At 41.1% G+C, this 17,919-nt stretch overlaps 1 protein-coding gene across 1 annotated transcript in view; it reads right to left on the reverse strand.

Moving 5' to 3' along the window:
* SGIP1 (SH3GL interacting endocytic adaptor 1) overlaps positions 1 to 16,447 on the reverse strand; it is a 169,263-nt gene extending 152,816 nt beyond the window's left edge. The window contains exon 1 of the mRNA XM_044674763.1: positions 16,312 to 16,447. Coding sequence (XP_044530698.1) covers positions 16,312 to 16,447 — 136 coding nt within the window. The remainder of the gene's footprint in view (positions 1 to 16,311) is intronic.
* Between the last annotated feature and the right edge of the window lie 1,472 nt (positions 16,448 to 17,919).

A 17,919-nucleotide genomic window follows, 5' to 3' on the forward strand; every position in this document is an offset into this window, starting at 1 on the left:
CTTGTACATTCCCTCTTTTCAGAGAATCATAAAACTGTAAATTTATGGCTTGGAGGGACCTTTGAGGGACCCTAGAAACCATCGAGGCCAACTCCCTCATTTAACAGATGAAATAACTGAAGCTCGATCAGTAGAGTCACACAGCTAATGAGTGACTTAGCCAGGAAATGGATCTTAGTCCCAGTTGGATATTTCCTTAGAGGTCATACGGCTCCAGTTTTATAAATGAGGAAACTGAGGCAAAGAGATGTGAAATGAATTGCCTGAAATCACAGACAGTAACAGAGTGGGATTCAAACCAAAGTCCTCTGGAGGTGATTCCAAATTCAGAATTCTTTCTACTAATTCAAGGAGAATTCAAGGAAGGTCCTGAGCATGCTGGGTGGATCCTTAATGGAGGATTTATGGGGGGGGACATAGATAAGAGTCACCTAAGGATGGACCAGGGGTGCAGGGGTTGTGATCTGTACCACCAAATGGAATTACTACACTGATGAGATTACAGCCCTATTAAAATGTCAAAGACTGCTACAGAGATATATCTTCCCAAGGTTCAGGTTGGGTGTAAAAGGGTAGAATGATTACAACAAAGTGAAGTTCTCAGCCTTTAAACTGGTCACATAAACAAGCCCTAAATTACAAAGATAGTAAAGATGAGATATGTTATAAGAATAATATCAAGTGGACTTCTGCTCTTAGGAGAACTCAGAGCCTTCTGAAGACCAATGGATACAATCTGGGATCTGTTTTACTGAGTGTGAGTTGTGCTTTTATTCTAAGTTGAACTGGGTGACTTGGATCAGCTGGAGGAAACTTGTCACTCATTGAATCAAGTTGAAACCTATTATTAAACCTCAAGGACCCACCATTATAAGGAAGAGCTCAAAAGCTTATGACCAACAAGCTTGGAGGCTGCTATAGGTGACTAAGGTCAATGCCATTCTGCCATCTCCAGGGACTGTCTCCTGGCATCCAGACCCTACTCAGCCTTGTCCTCAGATGTTGAACAGGTGAGTCTAAGCTCTTTGGGGGGAGTTTTTATCCCTCTGTTATTACCATAAACCACCAGAAGAAGTAAGTATCACTTTGGTTTCTTCACTAATGAGTCTTGAATTTTAAAATGGGAATGCCTGGGGCAATACTGAGGAAGTATAAAGTATTTGCTGGGTGCCCAGATTTATCCCCAGGGACTGGCACGGAGCCTGGCAGAGACCCTTGATAAAGATTTGCTTATTGGGATGATAGGTTATACCCGAAGGCTTTTATATTAACTCGACTGCTAGTTGTGTGTTTGGCCAGTCATAGATATTTTATCATTTGTGTTCACAACCCCCAGAGGGAACGAGAAGAATCACGACAGGGGTCAGTCCGCTGTAAATTGCCCACGCCTTCGTCCAAGCCCCATGAGTCAGTCAAGAACGTTGGGGGAGATGAGTCATCTTTGATCTGGCTCTGAGGACACTGTTCAAATAGAATCATCTCCTGACCATCAGAGGTCAGCTGAGTTTTCCATCTGGAGTCATTCCCTTGAGATGCTTTGGTTTCCCAAATGCCATCTTTTATACAAGAACAATCTCCTCTGATAAACAGCCCTCTCGGTGAAAGGCTGAGGATATAAGGACTGTTGACGTTCAGAGCCATTCACTGTGACATTTAGAGAATGCCTGTTTGTGCCTTGTTCATTGCTTGTCCTGGTTTGGGTAGTCTTCTTCTAGTCTTTCCCACACCTCTAATCTCTCACTTCCTTGCCAGCTCAGAAGGCAGGAGCTACAAGTAATTGTCTTCCTCCATCATTTCCTGGGAGGGCAGTGAGGGAGAGTAGAAAAAAACCTGACTCTAGAGTTAGAGCACTTAGGTTCAGACCTGCCTCTGGCACTTATTACCTGTGTGGCATTGAGTGAGTCATTTCACCTCACTGGCTCTTGGGTTCCTTTCCTGTAAGATGAAGTGGCTGGACTATATGGGAGGTCTCTTTTAGCTCTAGACCTATGACGCTATAACTTGAGTCACAGAATCTCAGTTCTGCCATGCCCAGTTGTGTGACTTTGGGTCAATAGCACCCCTCTAATGGAACCTGAAAAATTAGGAAGCTGAACGTCCTGGTTTCTGGGGTAGGTCCCGTCTAGCCCTGGATTTATGAGCTCAGGGTCCTTAACTGGCTTCTCCAAGCCACTGATCTGGTACATGTGGTCAAGGCTACCACGGCTGCCCAAATAGCTATCAATTCCCCAGCTCTGCCTCTGAGAGAAGGTTGGGAGCCACTTCTCGGTCAATCAATCAATCAATCAACAGTTATTAAATATCTACCTATGTACTAGGCATTGTGCTAAGTTTTTGAGAAATAAGAAGCCATCTAGTTTAACTCTCTCATTTTACAGATGAAGAAGGTAAATGACTTACCTGCAGTCACACAGGTAGGAAGCAGCTTTAGTGGGATCTGAAGCCAGCTACTCTAACTCCAAATCTAAAACTAGCTCTTCTTATGATGAAGCATCTGAGGCAGAATTTCAATCCAGATTTCCAAATTCCAAGTACATCCCCTCTTTCCCCACTACACACACACACACATTCCACCATGCTGGGCTGTTTTCAGATTTGGGAAACCTAGATCAGTTATCTGTGTCAGTTCCACATAAGGCATTTTATGAGGCAGCTATAGATCTCAGTGGATAGAGAGTGGGACTGGGAGTCAAGAAACCCTGAGTTCAAATCCTACCACCTCAGACATTTACTAGTTTTTTGACCTGGGGCAAATCACTTAACCTCTGTCTGTCTTGGTTTCCTCAGCTATAAATTAGGGCCAATAATAGCACCTACCTCTTAGTGTTGGTGAGAGGATCGGTTGAGATAGCCTAGGTAAGGAGCTTTGTAAACATTATACACATTTTAACGCTTTTTGGTGTCTCCTCTGCTTCCGGCCCCCAGAAAAACAAACAGCTATAGTAAGACTTGGAGACAGATGGCAGGTGTCTGCAGACATAGAAAAAATACTCTTCCACCTCATAAAAGAAAAGTTTCCCAACTTAAGTTTTCATTAAACACTCACTACATGTCAAACACTAATAGAATAATTGTCCTTTAGTTGTTTCAGTTGTATCGACTCTCCATGACCCTATTTGGTATTTCATGGCAGAGTTATTGGAGCAGTTTGCCATTTCCTTCTTCAGCTCATTTTATGGTTGAGGAACTGAGACAAATAGGCAAGGTGACTTGCCTAGGGTCACACAGCTAGTAAGGGTCTGAGGATGGATTTAAACTCAGATCTTCCTGACCCCCTATCCCAGCACCCTATCCAGTGTACCACTTAGCTGCCCCAGCTTCATCCTTGTTACCCTGAATTGTTAAAGAAAAAATATTCACTCTTCCTAGAACAATGAAATACTGGGAGGGCCAGTGAATAAGTGATATGAAAAGTTTAAAATTGTGTATAAATGAAAAAGCCAAATAAATAATCCTGGATTCCATTCTGTCATCGTTCAAATTGTGCCATTTGCAATCAAGGGGCTGTCAGTTAGACTTAATCTGTTTTGAGCCAGAGGACACAGGACCAGAATTGAGGAGCAGAAGATACAAAGAAGTGAATTAAGGCTGAACGTCAGGAAAACCTCCATATTCTAGAGAGGTGTCCCTGGCCAGAGGAGCTATCTTAAGAGGTGGTGGGCTCGTCTTCTCTGGAGGTATCCAAGTAGAGGCTGGATGATCATTTCTCTGATACGTCTCAGGGGTATTTATTCTTTCCCTTTTGGCTTGGGCAAAATGGCCCTTTTCAACTTTGAAATTCTGTGATTCTCTGAAGAACACATGTATTCTGATGAGAGATGGGGTGAAGCCTTGGAGGTGGGAATAAGAGGAAAAAATGGGGGTGAGGAAAAGGAGACTTCAAGGATTCTTTTTTCTTAAAGATCACGAAGTTGGAGAAATTCCAGAATGCCAGAGAGAGCAAGAGAAACAATAAAACCTGTCAATGAGGCCCAGAATACAGTTGCTGCCTTCAAAAAGGCAGCAAAAAGAACAGAATGGGATTCCATTCAGCCAACGACTGTTACCTCCACGATGAGTATACAGTGATGTATTAGGACCCACTTCAGAAATGCCTGGAATATGTTTCAGTAAAGAACTCAAAGATGTGCCCTGAGAGCTCAGTAAATCTCAAAGAAACTCCTCAAGAAACAGGAAGAGCTGGGGTCCTGAAGCCCACCACTGTATAAGGGCCACTCACTGGAGGGAGAAAGGTGTCTTCTGGCTCCCCCGCTTAGCTTCCCCAGAGGACCTCAAGCCATATGTTTGGGCATCTGGCCAGCCTTAGACAGGGCACTTTCTTAAGTGCTTCTCACCCATGTGGCTCAGTCAAACTAAGCAGGCTCCCCTTGTGGGTCCCTCTCACAGTTACAGAAAGGTCTTCAGATGGGTCCATCAGTGGGAAACAGACCAGTGATGAGATTTCTCTTCCATCTGATGAGAATGTGTCCCAAAGACCTTCAGGTATTTGTCCAGGGAGCCCCATCCCACATGCTCTTCCTTCAAGGGCAAAGAATGGCTTCTCTGACCTCATGGGCAGCAGTTAGGGGGTACCATAGTGCACAGAGTTCTAGACCTGGAGTCAGGAAGATCCCAGGTCAAATTTGGCTTTAGATCCTCCCTACAGGATGTCACTTAACCTCTGTTTGCCTTGGCTTCCTCATCTCTAAAGTGGGAATAATGAGAGCACCTACCTCCCAGTGTTGTTGTCAAACTCCAGTGAGATGGTGGTTGTAAAGCACTCAGCACAGGGTCTGACAAAGAGTGAGCACTATGCGAATGTCCTTACTATCATTATTATCCTGGATGCTGTTACTGCATGGTAGACTGATAAGACTGAAGCAAAGAGCTACATGACACATTTTTTAATGGAACCGTGATTTTAGGAGGTCCATTTGGGACTTTATGAAGGAGAAATGCTTTTGGATGTTTCACAAGGGCTGACTCTCGTGAGGATCAATTAAATAATACAGGCAACGTGCTTTACGAATTTTAACATGCTGTATAAATGTGAGCTATTAGATGCTAATATTAGACTGGGCAGCCTATGGAGCTGGGGCTCTCTTCTTTGGAGGCCTCCAAGTCGGGGTTGGACCCCCCTTGTTAGTATGTATAATGGGGCTGCCATTTGGTGGGAGGGTCACTGAGGTCCCCTCCAACTCTCACATTCCACAAGTAGTTTGTTGCTTTTCTTATACCTGTGACAGATATTAAAGGGGGGGAAATGAGTTGAGTCCAGAAGTGAATGAGAGGAAGAGAACAGTATGGATTGTCTTTGGGAGGCCAGGCAACGATTTTAAGGATCCCACGCTGCTCCGCTCTCCCAGGGGAACGTGCCCTTCTTCTAGCACAATTTCTACCTAGAGATATTATATTACAGGGCTGTGAATCTGAGAACGCCCAAATCCCTGAACAGTCCCAGATACAAGTGACCCAAAGGTGCAGGAGGAAGGTGAATGGTGAGTGCAAGGAACTGGCCACACAGTTCCAGGGGCTGAAGGGGAATCTGGCTAGTACTGACAAGGTGCTTTAATGTTGTAAAACACTTTGCACACACTATCTCATCATTTGATCCTCAGAATACTCCCGGGAGGGAGATGAGCCAGGAATTAGTGTGTATATGTGTGACATACCATAAACATAAATATATGTATTGTGTACATATTATACAATATGTAAATGTATATGTGTGTGTAAATACATATATCTCATATTTGTGCGTTTGTATATACATGTACACCTATACATACCCTCCTATAGAAATCTTCCCGAATTTTGGTATTTGTGCTAGGAAGGAGCCATGATAGAAGATGGTTAGACTTTCATAGGATGAGAATGAATGAATAAGTGAGTGGAGGTCTGCATCAAAGGAGGAATGAGATCAATGAAGCCACTGGCTCATTGAAGGAGTATTTGAGCCAGGAATCTTATGTGGAGGGAAGGAAAAGGGACAAGCTCCCAAGTGAAAGGGTCTAGTTCTTAGAAAGTCTTACAAAATGTAGATCACCAGATTTATCAAAGGAGCCATTTGAATGCAGAAATCAGGGTTTACACAGCAGTTACTCCCTGGAGATAATGACTTCCAGAATCACAAAGGCAGTATTGTTAATAGTCGAGAGAAGTCTCTTTCTTTAATGTGCCAGCTGTTTTCAATGCATTTTTTCACCTTGAATGTTTCTTTGATTTTCTTCTGTGCAATAAACCAAAATGGTTGAATGAACCACAGTCTCGTTCTTTCTCTCCCTCCCCCTCCCCGCCTCCCCCCATCTCTCTTCCTTTCTCTCCGAGGCCCTGAGAAGCTAGATAATTGTGTTTCATGCTCTCTTGCATTGACATCCATTTCTCTGGATTGAGAAAAAAAAGACACTGCAGAAGTTTCTGGCTGTTGGTTTACCCAAGGGAAAGTACCCATCTGGTCCATTTCTCCTCAGCATGGCTGTTTGTCTGTCACTCCTATGCAGGAGACTTTAAGAACCTTAAGATAGGGTCTGTCCACCGAACTGTCTAGAATCTGGCAGATTCCCCAAAGTGTTCCCCAAAGAGAAAAACTAGGAACCCCATCCACTGTGGCAACTCAGTGTAACCTCTGTCTAACTTTAATTTCCAAGAATATTGTCTGCCTCATTTTCTTCATCTGTAAAATGGGGGTTAAAAATAACACCTTCCTTAAAAGGTTGTTATGAGGATCCAAGGAGCCAATATTTTTATAGCACTTTGAACTATCTCAGTTCCTCATCAGTAAAATGAGCTGGAGAAGATAATGGCAAAGCACTGCAGAATCTCTGTCAAAAAAAACCCCAAAAGGAGTCATGAAGAGTTGGACATGACTGAAAACAACTTAAACAGCAACTTTGCAAACCTTAATGTGCTATATAAATCCCTTTAATATAAAGCCACTTAGCTATGAGGCAGAATTTAAACTCTTCCTGACTCAATGTCTGGCACTCCACTGCACTACTTAGCTGATAATTGCCTGCTAATCCTGGCAGGTAAATATCACATTTGGTAATCAAAACCACTACAAGGCATTCTCCCATCCCACTACATCCCCCAAAAGAATCTTATTTGAAATAGGAGACTACGGGGCTCTAAATGAAAATTTTCTAGCTCAGGATATGTAGACCTCAGATGAAGGAAATCTCCATAGATGCTCTTGGACCTCTGGCTACAAATAGACTATTGGGAATGGGTACCAGACCTGTGGTTTCATGGGTACAGCACATTCCTAGGAGAGGAAACTCCTGTGATCTTTCCAGATCAAACCATTCTCTCTAGCTTCTAGTCTTGGAGAGTTTACTAGGGCACTGAAAGAATGGAACTCGCTAGTATTTGTAGGAGGTGGAACTTGAAGCTCGAGTTCCATTTAGCCTATGGTGAAGAGAAGAAGGAATTATTGGAGTTTGGGAAGTTTGGGACTTAACTAATGGTAGAATCCAGGAAGCCTTCCTGTAGGAGGCAGGACTTGAGGAGTTGATAATGCAAGAATCAATTTTATCTTTTCAAGAAATAAAGAGTTTTCTAGTCTGTATCTTTGGGTAGCTAGGGGGTACACTGGATAGAGTGCCTGGCTTGGAGTCAGGAAAACCCGAGTTCAAATCTAGCCTGAGACACTTAGTAGCTGTGACTCTGGGCAAGTCACTTCGCTAAGTCATGGTTTGCAAATGACTTCACCAAGTCGCTGTTTCAGTTTCTTCATTTGTAAAATGAGGTAGAGAAGGAGAAGACAAACCACTTCAATATCTTTGCCAAGAGAACCCCAAATGGGGTCATGAAGAATTGGGCACGACTGAAATGACTGAACAAGAACAACAAATTCAGGATCTTCTTCCTGAAATTGGAAAGCTACTCAAAGGAAGATCTCATCTAATGGAATTACTTGCTATAAGAACTGAGGGAACCACTTGACCTCATTAATCCAAAACAGACGGAGCTAATTGACAAGAGCATAATGCTGTGCTGGCGGGGCAACATTTACTGATCACGAGAGTCCCTGGATTTCTGTCGGATGTGATTGAGATGCTGGCTACCTCAACTCTGCCACTGAATTTTTAATCTAGAGAATGTAATGCAATCCAGAAGTTATCATCCTAACCAGGGGAGTACTTCGTCCCTCTTCAAATGGTCACGTATATACTTGGGTACTTACAGGGGAACTATCCACCCTCTCCCCCAACTCCTTGGGGGCAAGGACTCTTCTCCATTTTTTCTTTGTATCCTATAGTTTGCACATGGTAGGTGCTTAAGGATTGGATTAGATAAGATTCCATTAAAGTCCATGATCCACTCGACACTGACAACACGCTTTGCCATGTCAACCTGTGACATCAAGATGGCACCCTTGGGAGTGGCTGTCAGTAGTTTGGACAAGTCCAGTTCTCGGACTTTCTTGAATCTATTTTTAAGTTTTATTGATTTCGTTTGTTGTTCATATCCTAAGGGTCAATACTAATCCATGTGGCATGTTACTTTTCTTTTAAATATTTACTTACTTTAATGGACTCGAGATTCAATATGATTCAATTTAACTGGCATTGATTAAATGTCAGTTATTGTAGAATTTAGAGTTGGAAGGAACCTTACTGGCCATCTAGACTAATCTATATATGAAAGGAACCCATGGCATAAAGTGCTTGACCAGTGATTGTCTAGCTGCTTAGAGAAGGGAGGACCCTTGTCATGGCTTGTTCCACTTTTGGACATCTCCACATGTTAGGAAGTTTTTTCCCGACATGGAGCTGAAATCGGACTATTCGATGTTTCTCTCCATTATTCCTGGTTCTACCCTCTGGGCACAGGCAGACAATGTCATCATTTAATCCCTGTTTCACATGACCTGCCTTCAGATATATGAAGACAGCTCTGATGTGCACCCTGAATCACCCTCTTCTCTTCAACATCCATAGTGGCTTCACATGACTTGATAGGACATGAATTTAGAGACCTTCCACCATTCTGGAGCTCTTTTCTCTGTATACTATTCTCCAGACTGCCAATATCTTTCTTAATTATGGACCTGAACTGTGGTATTCCACATGACCAAGGTCCAGTCCTGGCAATGTGAACATGTCCTTATTCCTAGAAATGATGCCTCTCTCAAGGCTGCCCAACACCCCATCAGGTTCTTTTGTTTTGGAAGATGGTGCAGGAGATAAAGACACAGGACCAAGAATCAGGAAGACCAGAATTTAATTCCAGCTTCCCACATTTGCTAGCTGGGTGACCCTGGGAAAGCCTCAACCTCTTTCTGTTTTTGTTTTCTCATCTGTAAAATGATGATAATAACAGCAACTATAGCTCAGGGTTGTTGTAAGGATTAAATGCGATAAACATTTCCTAGAGAACCTTTCATTTGATCCTCCCAACAACCCTGGGAGGAAGGGACTCCTCTCATTTTATCCTTATTATTATTATCCCCATTTTCCAGGTGAAAAAACTAAAACTGAGGAAGATTAAGAAGTGATTTTTCTAGGTTATAGAGTCAATAAAGTGTCTGAGTCAGGATTCAAACTTGGGTTTATCTAGTGCAGCATTCTGTCTATGATGCTCCCTGGCTGCCTTAATGCAGCATTATCAGAACCTAAGGCAAGCCCACCAGAAGATGAGCCCAGGGCAAATGAAGAATGCCCCAAGACCATGAGAGGCATCTCAGAAGCACGGTTACCAAGACAACAGAGATAAGGATTTCTTTACTTCTATAGCATTAACTGGACCCCTCTGGCAGTCTGGTTAAGCCTCAGAGGGGGATTTCTTCTCAGAATCAGGTTTTTAGAGGCACAAAACAAAATATTAATGTTTACACAGGGATCTGATTATACTGATTATCGTTATCCCAAGTATATAGAACCCTCGTCCAAGGTCTTCTTCAGATCAAAATCTTTGATTCTCTGATTCTGCCACCATCCCACACTAGGTGTTTGCAATCAAAATCAGCAATTGAGGTGGAAAATCATGAAGGAGAGATGATTGAATAACATTTGGGGAGAATTAGGAGGGGAACAACACCTGTGAGAACCCTAGGGCCAGGAGAAGAACTTCACAAATAGAATATTCTGTATTCAACTGTTCCAAGGGGCAGGAATCAAAGCCATGTGTCTTAACTCTAGTCCCAGTTATTACAGCATCTTAATACCACACTGTCTCTCACTAATTAATGACTTTTTTTATTGGACCATCATTTCATGGCTATATGAACTCCCTGTGAGGGGATTCTCAGCTAGAGTTCTGCAATTCTTTATAAAATATGGCTTCAGGGAGTTTTCTGGGGTCACTGAGGAGTTAAGTGACTTGCCCAAGGTCATAAAGCTACTCCTGACAGAAGTTGTCCCTGAACCCAGATTTTCCTGAGTCTAAGGACTCTAGACATGCCACACAAACTGCTTCTATTTAATGGAATCTGAAATTAAAACCCAAAGGGGCTCACTGCTTAACAGATACAAATAGAACACAAGGTGAACAAATTAAAAACCTTACTTTCTTTTTTCTTCTCTCCATCCCCTCTTTTCCAACTTTGTGGGCTCCTTGCTTTATTTACAAAAAGAAAATTTCTAGTACATATATTTTCTCTAAAACCTCTCCTATCTTCCCAGCTTCCCTAATACTATTGAGGATGCTATCATCTTACCAGTCACCTAAGCTTGAAAGCTGCCTGTCATCTTCACCCTGCCTTCCTCCCCAATCTCTCTTGTTCTGCATATGTGTATAGCCAATTGAAACAACTTGGTACTTTGCCCCATTTCTAAGTAATAGCTTAAAAAAAAACAATTATAGTGCCCTCTTGCCCAAATATACTGTGCATACACTTTGATCCAGCGATATCACTCCTTGATCTGGATCCCAAACAGATTTTTAAAAAAAAGGACCCTTTTGTACAAAAATATTTATTGCAACTCTTCCTTTGGGAGCAAAAGTTAGAAATCAAAGGTTTGTCTATCATTTGGGGAAATTACTGATCAAGTTGTGGTGTATGATTATGATGGACTATATAGTGCCAGAAGAAATGTTGAGTGGGTCAATTTCAGAAATAGCTGGAAAGACTTACTAGAACTGATGCAAAGTGAAGTGAACAGAACCAGAACATTGTACACAGTCATAGCAATTAAACAATTGTGAATGACCTAGTTATTCTCAGCAATACAGTGATCTAAAATAATCCCAGAGACTCATGATAAAAAATGCCATATGCCTTCAAAGAAAGAACTAATGGAGTCTGAATGCGGAACAAAACACACTATAGTTTACTTTCTTTCTTCTTCTTTTTTTCTTATTTGAGATTCTTCCATAAAATAAATAATATAGAAAAATGTTTTCTGTGATTGCACATGTAAAATCTATATAAGATTGTTTATTGTTCTAAAAGTGTGTGTGTGGGGGGACCTGAGAGGGAAAGAAGGAAAGAAGGGTAGAAACAAGAGGGAAATTTGGAGCTCATTAAAAAAATAACATTGTTTTTCTATGAATTGGGTAAATAAAAAATGTAATTAAAAAAGAAACCCAACAGACCCAGGCCTCAAATACTTTCTAGCTATGTGACTCTGAGCAAGTCACTTAACCTCCATTGCCTATGCCTTACCACTCTTCTGTGGTAGAACCAATCCACTCTATTGATTCTAAGATGGAAGATAAAGGTTAAAAAAACCCAAACAAAAAAAAAATCTAAATTTATAAAATAATGTAATAATAGGTCTAATCCCTATCATTTTTCTTAATTCCCTACCTCAAAGGATTCAATTTCCAAATGACTTTTACATTATAAAATTTATTTTACAAAGAGCTTTATCGTTTTCCTTAAAATAGGAAATCCTGCAGAAAATTGAAAATATAATTTGTTTTACTGCAGAATGTTTCAGGGATGTGTATTGTATTAAACAAGGTACAAAAGTAATTTGGTTCCATGGAAACTTCAAATTTGTTTCCCAGATTACCGGAAAAATATTTGTACTGTGCAGTAGCTGAAATCCAAAAGCCAAGAGCTAGCAATTCTTGGGAGAAAAAAAAATCCAACTAATTTGTAAAAACAAATGGTATGTCTGCTTAGCCCTTTATGAAGCAGAAGGTATTATCAGTCACTTCAAGTGTTCCTAATAACAGGATTCAATTTAAAGGAAGATTTAGAAGGGGTATTTCACTCATGCCCCTTCAGGGAGTTCTTTTTAATGCCTTAATATTTGAATATTAAAAGTTGGTCATTGGATGAATGAATGAAGCTCTACTGCATTTAGGGGATTTAACTGATTGTTTTATAGCTACTTCTGGAACTGAGGTCATGTCTCCCTTGAACTTGAACATAATGATAGGAGTTGGAAACTAGAGTCCTCTTGTGAATGTATTGAGGCTCCACCAGCATTAAGCAAAACATGTCTATTGGTATTCCACAGCCTCTGATGTCTTTGGCATCTTATTTAAATTGCAGGGGCTCAGGCACATGGCTTAGAACTGGCTAGGGCTGGGGCAGGACTTCACCTGAGACTTGATTAGTGGGTGAATCTCTATATGATCTTCCTAATGTCCCTTCCTCTGGATACCAGTGCAACCCTTGGGTTGTCTACTTGTTTTGTACCTAGGTGATAATGCTTCACATTTCAGTCAGCCATACCTAAGGACAAGAAAGGAAGCCTTCTAGCATGGGCATCCTGTCCTCTGCACCTAATATAGGGACACCCTCTTTCCCTTCTGCCTCTTGCACTTAATCTGGGAATAAAGAAAAGATCCACCAACACTAACATTATTATTGGAAAGAGGATGGTCATCTAATACTCTAGGGTTTCACTCAGATGTAATCAAGATTGCCAACCCTAAGACAAGGGGTTCTTAATATTCCCTTGACCCCTTTACAGCACTGCTACTTCCAAAGTTCATGCCCCCCTTTCTCAGAATAATATTTTTAAATGTATTGGAAAAAATACATGATATTACTGATTGTGGTAGAAATAAAGGCATATTTTTCCCATTCAGGTTCAGAGACTTCTTAAATTTTATCCACAGGCCTTTTAGATGTTTAGGGATTCTTAAAAACCATTGGACTAGGTCAATATTCCTACACTGCCCCCAACTCTCTGATATTGTTCTATCTCTACGTTATGTAAGATTTTGAAGGGGGGAGATTACTTTGCTTTTGTCTTTGCATCCCCAGCACCTGGGCCAATGCCTGACATATAATAGGTGCTTAATAAATGCTTATAGATAGACTGACAGGTGGATGGACAGATAGCTAGCTAGTCTAGGTGATAGATTGTTAGGTAGACAGATGATAGATAAGCAGATAGATGATAGACAATTGATAGATTGTTAGATGAATGATACATATAGTCAGATGATATCAAAGACAGATGATGGGGAGCCTAGCTAGTGGCTTAGTAGCAGCAAAAGCTGAAACCACTCTGACAATTTTTCCAAACCAATCTTTAAAACGTGCCTCAAAATGATAGGGGTAAAAAACCAACAGGAATATGGAGTGAAGGAGCTCTCTCTCATCATGCAACTTGAAAGATAGATAGGCAGAACAAGTTGATTTTTCACAGGATAAGGGGGAACCAGAAGCAAAACTGCACAAACAGTAATGCTGGCTAACCACCTCCCCCACTTCCTACTGTACCAGGTCCCGAGCCTGGGCATAGACTAACTTCAGGATTCCAGGACCCTGCCTATATGACCTACAACAGAGTACCCCAAATTCCCAGGTCCTGGCACCAGACCACAGTGAGGCCCAGAAATCCATAGCACTTGGCCATTTCAATTCTGCACTGCAGTGAAGCCCTTAGCTCCAGGGCAAAATAACTCAGAGTGCTGAGTTCTGCAAACCATCAGCAGAGGAGACAGAATCATTAGCCATCAGGACCCCTAGTCCACAGGAAAAAAAGAGCTGGAAAATAAGCAAACAGCAAAAGAAACACCTAATCCTAGAAAATTTCTCTGGAGACAAATAGCAAAGCACAGAATCAATAGGGAATGGTGAAATCCAAGCAACCACATGAAAAACTTCAAAGAAAAACAGGAATTGGTCTCAGGCCATGGAAAAAAATAAAAAAAGGAATTAAAAAATCAAATAAGATAAGTCAAAGAAAAACGAGAAAAAAGAAATGAAAGTAATGAGAAAAGAAAATAGCTTAAAAAGAAATTGGAAAAAAAAAACTTGTCAACTGGGGAAAAAAGCACAAAAATCCAAATGAAGAAAAGAGTTTTCAAAAAAACAGAATTGATCTACTGAGAAAAGAGGGAAAAAAATCCGATGAAGAAAAAAGTTTCATTGAAAAGTAGAATGAACCAAATGGAAAAGGGGAATCAAAAGGTCACAGAAGAAATTTATTCTTTAAAAATTTGAATTGGGCAAATATAAGCTAATGACTTAACAAGACAGCAAGAAATAATAAAATGAAAAAATAGAAGAAAATATGAAATATCTTATTGAAAAAGCAGCTGATTTGGAAAATAGACCCAGGAGAGACAATTTAAGAAGTATCTGTAAGTCATGATTTTAAAAAAAGCCTAGACATCATATTACAAGAAATTGTCAAAGAAAACTATCTTGACATTTTTTAATAAGAAGGTATATTAGAAATTGAAAGAATCCACAGAATACTTCATGCAATAAATCCCCAAATAATAACTCCCAGGAATGTTATAGCCAATTCAAATAACATGAAGCCCAAGTCAGGATAATGTAGGATTCTGGCAGCTTACACACTGAAGGACCAGAAGGCTTTGAATATGATATTCCAGAAGACAAGGGAACTGGGTTTACAATCAAGAATCAGCTACCCATCAAAACGGACTATGTTCTTCAAGAGAAAGTATGGTCATTTAATATAATAGAATATTTCCAAGTATTCCTCAAGAAAAGAGTAGACAAACACAAGATTTGATGTCCAAATGCAAAATTCAAGAGAAGCATAAGAAGGTAAATAAGACAGAGAAAAGATTTGAGGGCTTTAATAAGGTCAAATTGTTTCTATTCCTATGTATCCTATATGATATCTGTAACTTAACATTTAGCATACATAGATCAAATGTAATCAACTTTGCTACTAATAGCAATGCAACGATACAGGACAGTTTGGAGGGACTTATGAGAGAGAAGCTATCCACATCAAGAGAAAGAACTGTGGGAGCAGAAACACAGAAGAAAAACATGAAGTATTGCTTGTTTGTATGGGTATAGGATTTGGGATTTTGGTTTTTAAAAGATTAGTCTATTACAGAAATGAATAAAATGGAAATAGGTATTGAGTGATAATAGACGTATAACCCAGTGGATTTGCTTATTGGCTCTGGGAGGGGGAGGGAAAGAACATGACTTATGTAACCATGGAAAAATACTTACAAACAAATTAAATAATTAATTTTTAAAAAAAGAAGTATCCATAGACAGAGTGTGTGGTAGCAAGCTGCTTAGGATGATATGCAAAAAAAGATAAGATGATGGATAGCTAGAAAGATAAGTAAGTGATAGAATAAAGATAAATAGAAATATTGACTGACAGACAGACAGACAGACAGATAGATAGATAGACAGATGGATGGACAACAGACAACAGAAGGACAGATGGTTGGATAGATGGATAGATAGATAGATAGACAGATGGATGGACAGACAGAAGGACAGATGGTTGGATAGATGGATGGATAGATAGATAGATAGATAGATAGATAGATAGATAGATAGATAGATAGATAGTTGGATAGATTTTGAAGGGTTGTGTTTGGAGGCAGGTGGAAGACATGGATTGGAGACATCCCAAGGACAGTTAGAGTTGTAGGTCTTTAAGTTCAGAATAGAGGTCAGAGCTGCAGCTATGTGTTTAGGAGTTACCTGCAGAGAAGTGACAGCTGAAGCTCTTGCCAAAGGAGAGGAGGAGGTAGAGAGTTGAGAGAGGGAGGCCAGAGAGACAAAGCACTAGAAAATGCCAGTTTTAAAGGATCGAGCAGAGGAGAGGAGTTAGAGAAGTATACAGTGAAAGAATGTCTGGGGAGAGATGTAAAGAGAATGGGCTGAATCTGAATGAATGAATGAAAAAGTTTTTATTGGCACTTTTTATGCTGAAGATACAAAGAGAAATGGAGGAGAGTCCTTGCTCTCATGTAGCTCACATGCCAATAGGAGAGATACACATAGATGGCTTCAACAACATGTCGGAAAGGCCCCCTTGGTCCTTAGGGTCCATTGGCAAAGTAGAGAGTCAGCCTTCTTCTTTAGTGTCATTCCCATTGATGAAGTCCTATTGGTTTCTGATGCTGCCCCATATGACAGCAACAAGGGCTTTGATGGTGAGGACTTTCTTTTGGGGATCTCTTTGATACCTGGGACTTCAGTACCCACAAAACAGTTGCCAGGTCGCATCTTTATGGGAATTGCTTTCCCGGGTGACGGACTGGAAGTGGGACAGATGGTCTTGGGGTGGGGGGCTGGAGGGAGATGCTGCCACTCCTTGGGCATCAGTGATAGTTGGTCAGCAGTTGGTGTTGGCGGTAGCAAGAAAGGTAGCCCCTTTTCCACAGGGATCACTTCCTGTGGAAATCAATAGTATTATAAGAGCCAGTCTGGGAAAAGGACCAGTGGTCTGGGAGGCTCTGCCCTTTCCAAAGTTCTTGGGGTAGGCTCTTGGGCTCTAACCATTGGGATCCAAAGGAAAGGTAGTGGCATTGGTTTGAATTGGCTGGCACATGCCACCTCTCGTGTCTCCTTGGAGTGCCTTGCTACTGCTTCAGCCAGGCTGTCTCACCTACTCAATAGCTAACTATGGTGTTTTAAAAGCCAATAAGGAGATTATCCCTAAGGTGGCATTACTTGCTACAGAAAGGTCAAGGTCAGGGTGGGGGAAGGGTACTGAAAAAAAATTCCTGGACTTGGTCATGAATCTAACTCAGTGAAAAAGAGGGAGAATCTGTAATGTTCTTTTGAGAAAATAATCTTCATGTGAGAGCTTTTTATTTCAAAATGCCCTTTGGGGCTCATATCCTTCCTATGCCTTCTTGCCCACATCACCAATATGGCTCCCCAAATCATAAACTGATTCACAGAGCTTGTTCCGTACAGTAAAACCAACTGAGCCATCCATGTGCAACTCTGAAGAATCTATTAATATACCTGCCAGAACTTTATTGCTAAAGTGACCTTTACTTAAGAATCTCATGTTTAATTAAACCCATGCCTGAGTCATTTTAGGGAACAAACACCATCCCAAGCATACTCCACCAGTACCAGTCACATTCAGGACAGTGACAAGATGACCAAAGAGGGAGGAGGTCCTGACCTCTACTGGTGATGGCTACTCTTAAGTTCTAGAGGAAATGGATTTAAGAGGCCTGTAAATACTTCCTCCCTCCCTTATCTGCCAGCCTCAGTGAACCACAGAGTGTAAGAGTGGGAAGGGACTTCTGAGACCCTCTGGTCCATCTTGGATTCCAACAAGAATCCAGCCCTCAACAATGGGTATACGGGTTTGGGATTCCAACGAAGGTCCCATGACTGTTCGATAAACCATGTTGCCTCTTTGTGGATTATTGTGATCAGACCATTCATTACCCTTGGCCAACTTTATGGCCATCTTCTCTGGGTCTACCTAGTAGGCTAGTGCTCAGACCTTGGCTAAATGGCCCACTTCAAGACCATCTGAAGGGCCCGGGAGGTCTTTTCAGTAGGATAGCTTCTACCAGACTTCCTTGGATGCCTTTCAAAAAATCAGAGCTGCCTGAACCCTGCAGGGAAGCCTCACAGTATTACCCAGGGAGTACCCAAGTAGTTTCTTTATATTTTTTAAATAATACTTTCTTCCCCCAAATAAATTAGATGTAAAAACATTTTAACATTCATTTAAAAAATTGAGTTTTTAATTCTTTCCCTCCTCCCCACCTTCCCTGCTCCCTGAAACAATAATCTGATCTAGATTTTACATGTGTATCCCTAAT

This window comes from Gracilinanus agilis, chromosome 4, assembly GCF_016433145.1.
Source record: "Gracilinanus agilis isolate LMUSP501 chromosome 4, AgileGrace, whole genome shotgun sequence".
In the NCBI taxonomy this organism is placed as follows: domain Eukaryota; kingdom Metazoa; phylum Chordata; class Mammalia; order Didelphimorphia; family Didelphidae; genus Gracilinanus; species Gracilinanus agilis.